An 11,720-nucleotide genomic window follows, 5' to 3' on the forward strand; every position below is an offset into this window, starting at 1 on the left:
GTACTGAAGTATGGAATATCATTCCACAGAATATTCGTTGTGCGGACTCCCTTAATTCTTTCAAAAAAATACTTATTAGGATCTGAATAAGCTACAACTTTTTTTTCTGCAATTGCTATTTATTTACCGGGTATTTTTCTTTAAACGGGTGAATGCATATCTGAGTGATTTTACTTTTTTATGATTGTATACATATTTTTTTCCTAATTAAATGGAGTGTTTGTCAAGAGTGAATGCTGTATTTAGATGTTTATCAATCAATTTTGTCTTAAATTATAATTAGATAATCAGTTTTAATATAGTTTTTGTGTGTTGAACTGTTTTATTAATATTACAGAAGGCCACATTGAAACTTAAGATATTTAATATGTTCTAACGCTGTTATATATCTTTATGTGTTACCTTCTTTAAATAAAGTCATTATTATTATTATTATTATTATTATCTTTGGCGGTCTTTAATACTGTAAGTTTACAATCTTTGATGATCTTTAATACTGTAAGTTCAGTTCCTGTCCGTAACTATCTTTGGTAACCTTTAATACTGTAAGTTTACAACCTTTGATTAGCTTTAATACTGTAATTTATGTCATCACCCCTTACAATCTTTGGTAACCTTTATTACTATCAGTTTCCAAGTTTTGATAGTCTTTATGCTGTAAGTTAAAGGGCTTGGAATGCCTTGCAATAGGTAAACTTTATATGAAATCCACCTCAAGCCGTCCACATCACTGAAATAACTTTTAAAATCGGACTACTATTGAAAGTTTTAAATTCTAAAAAAGGACTGATCATGGAGGCAGCCATTTTAGCGTGTTTAATTGTGACGTCATTTATACACTGCTGAATTTTTTTCTTTGCAAACAACATTTTAAATAAATTAATTTGATATGTTTTTAGTGTAAGATATAAAACATGAAAACATTTTTCTGGAAAAAGTACACAATTTATTTTATAAAAATAAGTAAATACAGTTCAAATATGTATCTAGAAATTTAATAAATTCGCCGTTTTGTTGTTGCCGTGGAAGCAAAATGGCCGCCATTTTGATCAAATATTTAAATCCTCATATCTTTCTCATTTCTAAACCAATTTGGACAATTCTTTCACTTCTTTAGATTGAAATAGATATGGCAATTTGAAATTTAAAAAAAAAGGCTGATCATGGAGGCAGCCATTTTAGCGTGTTTAAATATGACGTCATTTACACACTGCTGAATTCTTTTCTTAGCAAACAACATTTTAAATAGATTAATTTGATGGTTTTTTTTAGTGTAAGATATAAATCATGGGAATATTTTTCATAATATCTGGAAAAAGTACACAAGTTATTTTTACAAAATTAAGTAAATGCAGTTCAAATAATTATCTCGAAATTTAATAAATTCGCCATTTTGTTCTTTGTTGCCGTGGAAGCAAAATGGTCGCCATTTTGATCAAATATTTAAATCCTCATACCTTTCACATTTTTAAACCAATTAGGACCATTCTTTCACTTCTTTAAATGATTTAAGAGATCCTTGCAGACGGAATTAACATAAGAACAACATTGCCTTTCCCTTTAATTCACCATCCCACAATCCTGATATTGTATTTTGAATTGCAGTTCTAACTTATGTGGGGGAGGAATAAATACGACAGGTAAATAATACTTTATGACCAGATTTGTTCAGAGTTTATGAAACTGAAATCATTGTTGCAAAATGAAGAAACACAATATCTCATAACAATAAAACATATCTTCTTATTGCACAATAAAGATGTTAAATTCATAATTCAAAGAAATATTCATACTTTAGTTTTTAGCAAAAGAAATGCTAGAAATAAAAGAAAACATCTGTGTGTTATTGTACAACACGGAAGTATGTTCAAGCTTTTGTCTCCAGGTCAGGGGTCGTTGGGGGAGCAAAACCTTCACGACAAACCAACCAGTATGTCTTCACGTTCCCTTTAAATGCAATCAGCAGGTCAGGGTCATTCTGAAGTAAAAGGGTTTTTAGTATAAATATACACACATATTACTGTTTATCTTGAGTAAATAGTTGTCAGATAATTTGTACTTTTATGACAATCATATAAAAGATAACTGATGTATATATTTCTTTGTATTCTAATCCTGTTGTATGAAAGGTTGAAATCTTTTTATGGGCAGTGCCTGTCACAATTTTGTTTTATTTTTCTTGATACTATATCTTGGTGCCTATATCCACATACATACCCACTTAGCCATCGCTAATTTTTGTTTCTTTTTGTTCCGTTTATTTCCTTATTTTATTTTCAATGGCAACCTTCCATCGCCTCCTCCCGCATTCCAACCTCCAAACAGAATTGGTGTTTTAAAGCCAATGTTACAGCCTTGCAGACGGACGTATTATGTCCAGTTAGACGTAGATCTTGTCATAATGTTTGTTGGGCACATACACTAGGAGACATACGTCAATTTACAGTGACAGCTTTTGCCTTACTGAACGTTTATTTCATGTAATATTGTAGTAAATTAAGGGGCGTATTATAGCTTTTATAGCAACATCAGGTTCCATAAAATGACTTCTGTCTAGTATTTTTTTCATTTTATTTAATCTTTATTACATCCAAAAATTACCAAATGGACTTTGTCTGTAGAAAAAAATCGCCAGTAGAAGAAATGATATAAAGGATAGTTGACTTTAGATATTTGTTAAGTCCTGATGGATGATAAATCGTCACCCCCCCCCCCCCCCCCCCCCCCCCCCCCCAAAAAATGTGAATAAATGTTTTTGCATAAAGAAACATTCGCAACTTTTTGCTTATTTGCTTAAATGAAAAATATACAAAAAATATGGAAACAGAACAGTTTTAACATTTACCTTTTCGGGAAAGTCGTATCTCTCTGTGATCACGTACCCTCCAACCTCTGTGAGAATGTCAGCTGTTGTCTTACTCAAGTGAATTTTACAGGCTGGCAAAATAGAGGAGACCTTGTTGAAATATCATACTTAAAATGCGCAGTAAAATACCGGTATTTTAACTTATTGTATTTATTAGAAAATGCCTGTGATATGAAATTAATACCATATGTATCATGTTTTATGAGTACGAAGACCAATGAAAATGGGGTTTTCGCTACAGTCTTTGTCAAAATACGTCTCAGATATATAAACTGACCGTTCGCTGTATCTACTGACCTGTATACAATTACGCTTTTCTACTGAACACGACCATTTTCTGGGGCTTCTGTTGTTCTTTTATTTCTCGACGGAACATATGTCTATTCAATATACAATGGGCTTTAGGACTTACGTTTGCCGAGCGCCTCCATCTTGTTGGCCACGTTCACGGCCTCACCAAAGACACAATAATGAGGCATCTTTGTACCAACAACTCCCGCAACAACCGGACCTTAAACCATAAAATATTTCGGGTAAATTATATTGTAAATAGAAATTGTTTCCGGAATGTTTGACCATCGAACACATTTTGGGTCTACTTCGACTCCTTCAATATTTTGACGGTAGTTGTTTTATTCTTTCGGTAGCAAAAGGTGTTGTAGAAAGACTTCGAGTACTTTCGTCTTTTAGAAAATTTTATGCTAATGTGGTAACACATAGCTGGTGTTAGTGAAAGGTATAGCGAAATATTCAATTTCATTTCAAATACTGGCCGGTACGTGCGAATTAGTAACGTCTTATGAATCTTATGGTATCTAAGGTTCATATATTTCGTGTAGCGTTCTGAGTGCAGTTTTCGCCAAACAATGCAAAAGTTTCTATAGACTGGATATCTAAATTCAGTATTTCATGACTTTAATCATTATAAATTGTAAATCATGCATGTTGCATATTACATAGTAAAAATCAACTTTGGTAAAATTAATAAATGCTTCATTCTAACTTACTGTCGTTATGTATTGCTGGCATTACTTGCTGACAAACAAGTGGCTTTCATTAATTCATATGGTGATGAGTACTACTAAAAAATACCTACCGCTATGGCAGCCGATTCGCAGTCTGACGTTTGTTCCAGGTATATGCGGGATTTCCATTCTATTCACATGCTCTAGAATGTCAAGTGACAGCGAGGCTATCTCGGAGGCGTGCCGTTTACCATTTCGTTTAGGGACACCTAATTCAAGAATTAGTAAAACAATAGTATGTGCAAGAAATGTGAAATATCTTAATTTCTAACTTTTATATATGTGTCCATCGTGTGTAAAATTCAAGCTGTTACAAGTTCCATATAAAACTATTCATATTATTCTTCATAGACTGACAGAGACACAGAATCATTGCCTATGAGAAGCGTATATATAGCTTTGCCAAAACCTCTTTGAAATGAGACTTTTGTCGGACTGATCGAGAGAAGGCCGTGGATCACAACACCGGGTCTCTGTCTTCTATGTATGATTCCAATAGTAGCTGTTCTGTGCGAACTACTAACCAGAGAACAAACAAAAACAGGCAACTTACCTGATACTACGAGATAAGCATCTCCGATAGTTTCCACCTTGTAAACATCGTACAGATCTATTCTCTCATCTAAACACGAGTAAATCGTGTTCAGCATCTCAACTATCTGAAAGTTTTACATGCGACATGATATTCACCGAGTTATTTTGACAGTAAACGAATTAGTTGATATCATTTGTCTTGTATTTATTGCCGTTTTTTAACAATATTTTTGATCAGTCCCGTCCCGGTGGGCAGTTTAACTAACCAGCGTTCCTGGATTCTGTACCAGTCCTTACTTGTTCTCCACAAGTTACAGCCAACTTCTCCGCATGAATCTGAAGTTGAGGCATGTCTTCTATCATGTTTTCTATCGAATCGTCACGTGGGACATAAACCTTGCCCGAGAACCCAACTCACGGCTCGCCGATCCGTAGATCTGCGCTCTTCTCATTGAGCTAAGCGTGCATTCTAGTTTAGTTCAATAAAAAATTAATGCATGTAAAGTCATGATTGAAAAATATTTGCAGAAGATAACTTTTAATAAAGTGTGTTCGTCAAATTGATTATCACACGTCATGAAGCTGAGAAGATGCAAATAGAATACAAACGGCTTTATTCGCTACCAGTACATTGATTTTACTAGAAAGAAAATGAAACGTTTATAAGGCCATTACATATTTTAGAATTTATCTAAAAGGGTTAACACGTTGATTGAATGCGAGTGATAGAGCGAAGGAAAACAAACTTACCTGAAGAGGCGAGCTGCGTGAAGAAATATTAGTGAAGCCGACAATATCACTGAACATAATGGTAGCTTGTACAAACTCCTCGGTGCTCACGTCCTGATTCTGCTTCAGTTTCTCGGCAACCTCCTTGGGTAGCATCTGATACAGCAGGGTATCTGTTCTCTTCTTTTCCTTGCTTAAAGCCTTAGTTCTGAATCACATCATCAAACATTGTTCAAAGTTAAAGAGAATCTGTATAAGATTGCTTAAAATGCTTATTCTCGTGAATATTTCATGCAATTTTATTTGAATAAGACTAGTAATAAGTATAAATATCTTTTTCAGCTTCCCTCAAAGAAATCTTTTATATCATGTACCTTATAAACAAAAAGATTAACTTTCTCTCCACATAGCATATTGTAAGAGATGAAAGAAGGGCACTAGGCGTATAAATACAGACAGAATACCTAGAATAGCTACAGCGTGTAAGATGCGATTCAAACGTACCACACTTATTTGTATTTATATGAAATTCTAAAGCCTGTCTGAAATGTTCAAGACAATTCCCTGGTGTGTAAGTTTCGAAAGAAAAATAGCTTATACCTGTGTGTTGTTCGTCAGAAAGGAGTCGGATGACAGATCTGTCGATATCTCTGGATTTTTACAGAGAGCTTACATGTCAGAGTATAAAGCACGACATTGATGTAATTTAATGATGGCGAGTCATATTAAATGGATTAGACGGAAGCTTTGATTATATCGATGACAAGCCTTCTACCTAACCACGATTTTAAAGGCATATCTCTAGATTTCTACAGTGATATTATAAACGGCGTATAAGATGACAGGACGAAGTAAATGGACGACGCTTAAGTAAGGACATCGAAATTAAATTACCTACTAATCTGCGATATGAAGGGAACAACTCTGGACTTCTTCAGTGAGATTAGAAACGACGTAGGTGATGACAGGGTAGAGTATAGGGCCGGAGCTTAAGTAAGGAGATCAACAAGAGGCAATTTACTGGTCTGTGATATGAAGGGAAAAACTCTGGACTTCTTCAGTGAGATTATAGACGACGAAGGTGATGACAAGGTAGAGTATAGGGCCGGAGTTTAAGTTAGGAGATCAACATGAAACAATTTACTGATTTGCGATATGAAGGAAACAATTCTGATCTTCTATAATGAGATTATAGACGACGAAGGTTAACAGGGTAGAGTATATACGGACAACATGGACAAAGAGATTTATGAGGGTCCACCTACCTATCTGGAATTTCATCACTGTAGATGATCAATGGGCACAGTTTAGGGCCGTTGCTCAATGTAGGAGATAAACCACTTACCTATCCGCGATATGAAGAGAACATCTCTGGATTTCAACAGTGAGATTGTAGACAGCGTAGATGATGACGGGACAGAGTATAAGGACGGCGCTGAATATGATACAGATGATGATGATATTAGTGAGGTCGGTCTGTTGTCTTGCCGCTAGAAGACCGTCAATTGTTAGAGCCAGTGACACCTGGGCCTCGCGGATAATATCCTTAACAAAACAAAAATATTACATTAGTTTCATATGTTTAAGAGTTATCCTTAAAATTGTGTTTTGGGCGAGACAACTGCATTATAAAATTACTTCTTGATGCAGTGAATTCTAAAAAAAAATAGGCGGAATTAAAGAAAAGCAAAAATCTTGGAGCTCAAGTTTTGCCATATACTGTATGTACTGTCCACTCCAATTAATAAAAGAACTGTTGCTACTAAAATCAATGGTGGTATCGCCTTTCTGAGTCAACAGCTAAACAATATAAAAGTTCTTGCTTGAAATGATTTTTCATACCTTGTGCAAAAGAACGCTCTGGCAATATTTTACACTGACGACGTTTTATTAGTATCATTTGTATTTGTTTCTCAAAGAAATTGGACTGAACTCTTCGACTCCATTATTAGCTAGGCTCCATTTTAATACCTAAAATATTCAGTATCTATATTTTACAAATATGCTGTAAGTCGTGTGTTAGTGCTTTTGAAAAGAAAGAATCATATCATATGCAATGTACTCCTGTTTTGTCTAAAACTTACGACCTACCTGAAAGTATGTCATATTTTCAAACCAGAATTTGGCATCTTTCAGAGACCCCACTTTATTGATGACAGCCCCAGAGTTCCGGGAGCGAATTTCTCCCCTTTTGTTCTGGATGGTGCGCATGATTTCAGGATTTCCTTTGATTTTAGCGTCGTAGATCGCTTTCGCTATTTTCGAGTACTGCCGAGCAGCGGCGAATGAAGCGTTGGAGGTATCCTGACTTTCCACGAAATACAAGTACTCTTCTCGTGTCGGGAACTCACCAAGGGTGTAAAATATAACACCCATCGCACGTTCACGACCGAGGTACTCTGATGCAACCAGTAGTTCTTGGTATGCAACGAACGCTTTCCATACCTAGATCATGTTGAAGAAATGGTATTAGTGAAAGTACTTTTTAGGGCATAGCTGTAACATGTTATATAATGTCATTGTGGGTCGCCTGTGATACTACATATATATATATATATATATATATATATATATATATATATATATATATATATATATATATATATATATATATATATATATATATATTTTCTCCATTTCAGTTTTTGAAAATAGATGCATTAGTTAAGTATATGATTACCGTATAAATATATACAAAAAATTTGTTTATTTGGCAAGTCTTTACGGGTAGCTCGCTCTGCGGACAGAGCATTAGACAGAAATGACGCCGTGGCGTTGTCACTTACTTGAAAGCAATACGTTAGAAATGGTCTCTACCATTTTAGTGGGTAAAGGACAAATACTGGCACTGAAACTTAATCTAGTGCCGCGAAATGAATTCAACACAATGCAAAAGATAATAAGAAAGGAAAGATTTCTCGGAGGCACAGAGCATCAAAACACAGCCTTAGAGCCACGCATTTGCAAAGTAGGCTCACAACAAAAAGAAGCTGTAATGGAAAAATATTACAGACAGGTTGCTTCAAAAATCTAACAAGTACATATAAATTTATGCCAAATATAGATAGAGGGGTAGGAAGTGGTAAGGGGTAAAAAGGGGGAGAGGAAGTTGAAGGGGAAAATAGAACAAGGATGAAATTCAATATACAAACGGAATGCTACGTACCCTAGTCACAGTTACACTACAACGTAAACCACACTAGCGCAGACATACATGTACCAAAGATAAACACACAACCATACCCAGCTAGCTAACATAGAAACACAGACAAGTAAGATACAAGAACACAGTAGTGCAGCGCTTTAGACTCACAAGCTTACAAACGCACCCCTATAAGCAGGAAGAAAACAATCGTGTACAGCCTTAGGATTCCGGCCAAAATAAAGTGGAGCCATGAAAACTCAAAGTAAAGGGGGAGGGGATGCAAAAAGGAGCGCAAATACAAGGGGAAAGGAGGGGGCAATAGGGGGTGAGGAGGATGAAAAACGCTTACAACAAACAAGACAACATAGGCAGCAGACAATACAAGACAGACAGAAAACCAGTTGAAAATAGGGGTATCGCCTTGGAAAGGTTACAAAACATGCGAAAACAAATCAAGGATATTAAAATTTACAAATATGTTATTTTCTGCTTAGTTCCATATCCTATCGAATTTTGACTCGTACCTTTTCTGCACGTGCCTCAGTGATAGACTTGTAGAACCACTTGATGAAAACTTCAATCCAGTCAGAGTATGTGATCAATTCTTCGTGAAACGTTACTTTTAACGTATCTAACTCATATCTATCAATGTAAGACATAACTTTGTCATTTGCGATATCTTTAAAACTAACACAAAAACTTGCATTTAGTTAAAGCAACAGACGGTATCGCAAAAGACGAAAAATACTGTCCAGACTGCTAAATATACAAAAAAGTTTTGTATTTATTACACATGTAGGCATAGAAGTAGGATATTTCCGGGGTCATATATATATATATATATATATATATATATATATATATATATATATAATCAAATGATGTTGTATATAATTAAATAACTGTATTGGAAATTATTATATTTAATTTTCTTTATCAATATTGTGGTAACTGATCATTAACTGGCCAAACGATTTGGCACAAATATACCTGTGTCGATTCAAAGTCTTTAAGAAGGTCTCGCTGGAATCGAACTCAGATCTAGTGTTACTGAGTGAAGTCGGCCACTCTGGCAGATTCTGCACAGCTTCGTCTGTATCAAGATAGCGTTGAAGTAAGAAGCCTTTTGTCTCCGGACGGATTGAACTTAGGTAGAGGGCGCTGCCATCTCTCTCACGCTGCAAGGACCGAATCATGTACGCCATATCCAAACTGAAGTTTAACCGGTGATACTTAATGTGAAAAACATATAAGTCATGAAGTGTATTAGCACAAAGTATATTTCCTTTGTTATTTTTCACTGAACATCTGATTAGGGAAATGTGCAACAGAAATGCCAAATATGAACAGAAATATTCAATGTTAATACAAATAGATTATTACAGACATTTTAATTGACAACTAGAATTGTAAAGACGATAAAAAGTAGTGGGAACAAAAAAAAAAACGACAGAGTTAAAAGGCAAAGTTTTGAAGATATTATCTACCATTGCTGAAGCAGCATAAACAAGCCATGAACTGCATAACGATACCAAGCGTAATGATTCGATTGTCATACAAGCAAACGTTTTCAATTTTCTTTTTCTGAAACACTTCGTTCTTGTGGAACCTCAGTTAATACATGTTGTTAAACTTTATGAGAAAAAATACTAACATATTCAAAGTGACTGTCTGGTGCAGGAGTACTAACCTGAAGAGAAGTGTAGATCTGATGCGCGTTGAGTAGAGGTAGTTGTTGAGCGTCGTGCCAAATGAGTTGCCGGTCAGTCCGACAAGAATAGAAACAGGTATAAGAATAATGGCTAACATCTTGATCATCTGTTTCCGCTGACCAGCCGTCGTGATTGGGTCACCTTGACAAAAAATAGACATTCATTTTTACTAGAATAGAATTATAGAAATCCGCTGAAGTCGGTGTCAGAGGGTATGAGGGATGTTGCACATTTCATTTCCTCTCATGAACAGTCTGCTAGTAAGTTGCTTGGCTGCACTTTATGCTTTCAAATGATGTTTTTCATAGATTTTATGAAATGTACCAATACTTGCTGTACAATAATAATGAATATATCTTATAAGCCACATTGTGATGCGCACTGAGTTTCTCCCACCCAACAGAGAAGCCAGAATTGGTTCTTCCCAGGAAAGAGAGTTTTCTGCGTGTGTTAGTACTCGACACCGGGCACGTTAAAAAGTAGGATGTCAATTCACAGAGGGCTACGCTAAGTTAACCTGACATGCATGTATCTCGCTGTGTGTTATGCAGGCTTTGACTCGCTCTGCCACTCTGGTCAAAGAAAATGATACTGCCGAACGGGAAAAGAGATCGGTGCGATGTATTCACATGAAAAGGCTTGCAATTTGTTTTGCCCTTAATCATTAATTACAAGACTGGTACCTAAACGTTATCTGGTTTTGTAAAATGATGCGTTGTTTGAAAAGCGAGTCTCTATCGTAGTTTAAATTTTGGAGATTCACATTATACAAAAATTTAAACGAATATTTATTCATTTATTTATACAAAAATAGCTTCACCTTACGAAAACACGAAAAGTGAAAAGGAAAACAAGCGTTGAGATGTACATGATTTTCCAGTTAAACACACCTGTTGTCGTTTTTACATAAAATGTTTACAAAATTTACGACGCAGTATTTCATTCTGTGCATATGTGTTCATCCCAAGCATGGCGCTCTGAAGAGGTGGGAAAACCAATCTTGTTGGCATTATTATTTGTTACCGTCGCAAAATGTATGTTTAATTAAAACATGTATCAAATTAGTATATAAAACATGATTAAACATTCATTTAATTTAGGGAACCTACCTCGACAAGCATTTAAACACTGGTTCCCGGTGTTGTTCACGTGCAGCATGTCCATGATGGCTGCATTTAGTTGAGATGGTGAGAGTGACGCCGTTGAGGAGGCCATTGTGGACACGGGCTTAGCAGGGGCCACCTTACCTCCAGATTTCTGCCAAAATGGCATCTTGAACTGAAATTGAAATTCTAAGACTTCATAATTATGTATCAATACTACCATGAAGAATAGAGATGGGAACACTTTCATATGCGAGATCTATAAAAGTAGGTCCATCCTATCGTTTGCCCTGGGTAATATTGAACTACCAAGAATGAAAAGTCCTTCGGGTACACTCCTTCTTGCAACAACACTTCATATTTATCGTATATGGAGCACATCCATATCTGCGTTTTTAGTTATTTTTAAAAGTGAAAATGAACAGTAGTGATGAATTTCTACGATCCCTTTCCCTTTGATCCACCAGGCGTTATCTTAAAATGCTTAGGAAATAATTTTGCATAGTGTAAAGATTTTGAAGAAAATATACTACATTATTCCTTGAAAATAAATAAAATGAACATGAGTATATAACATTGAACAATATTTGAAGAATATTTTACCTG

The 11,720-nt window shown here is 35.4% G+C and overlaps 1 protein-coding gene across 1 annotated transcript; it reads right to left on the reverse strand.

The window, feature by feature from the left end:
* Positions 1–1,199: 1,199 nt before the first annotated feature.
* LOC123530039 (uncharacterized) lies at positions 1,200–11,264 on the reverse strand. The gene is made up of 12 exons (XM_053520676.1): positions 11,121–11,264; positions 9,990–10,152; positions 9,290–9,511; positions 8,824–8,941; positions 7,246–7,599; positions 6,500–6,699; positions 5,176–5,362; positions 4,445–4,550; positions 3,963–4,100; positions 3,279–3,377; positions 2,831–2,937; positions 1,200–1,978 (listed from the first exon to the last, which is right to left on the reverse strand). Exons 1-12 carry the CDS (start codon positions 11,224–11,226, stop codon positions 1,868–1,870), a joined length of 1,911 nt encoding a protein of 636 aa, XP_053376651.1. The 5' UTR covers positions 11,227–11,264; the 3' UTR covers positions 1,200–1,867.
* Between the last annotated feature and the right edge of the window lie 456 nt (positions 11,265–11,720).

The sequence above is a fragment of the Mercenaria mercenaria genome, chromosome 13 (assembly GCF_021730395.1).
Source record: "Mercenaria mercenaria strain notata chromosome 13, MADL_Memer_1, whole genome shotgun sequence".
Taxonomy (NCBI): domain Eukaryota; kingdom Metazoa; phylum Mollusca; class Bivalvia; order Venerida; family Veneridae; genus Mercenaria; species Mercenaria mercenaria.

What these genes read in the sequence shown, in the direction of transcription:
- LOC123530039 (XM_053520676.1), bottom strand. Translation starts at nt 11,226, where the DNA reads ATGGCCTCCTCAACGGCGTCACTCTCACCATCTCAACTAAATGCAGCC. An exon ending in TCTCTTCATATCGCGGATAG is followed by an intron (nt 5,363 to 6,499) that starts GTAAGTGGTTTA and finishes GATGTGATTCAG; the next exon opens with AACTAAGGCTTTAAGCAAGG. An exon ending in GATGGAGGCGCTCGGCAAAC is followed by an intron (nt 2,938 to 3,278) that starts GTAAGTCCTAAA and finishes CTATTTTGCCAG; the next exon opens with CCTGTAAAATTCACTTGAGT.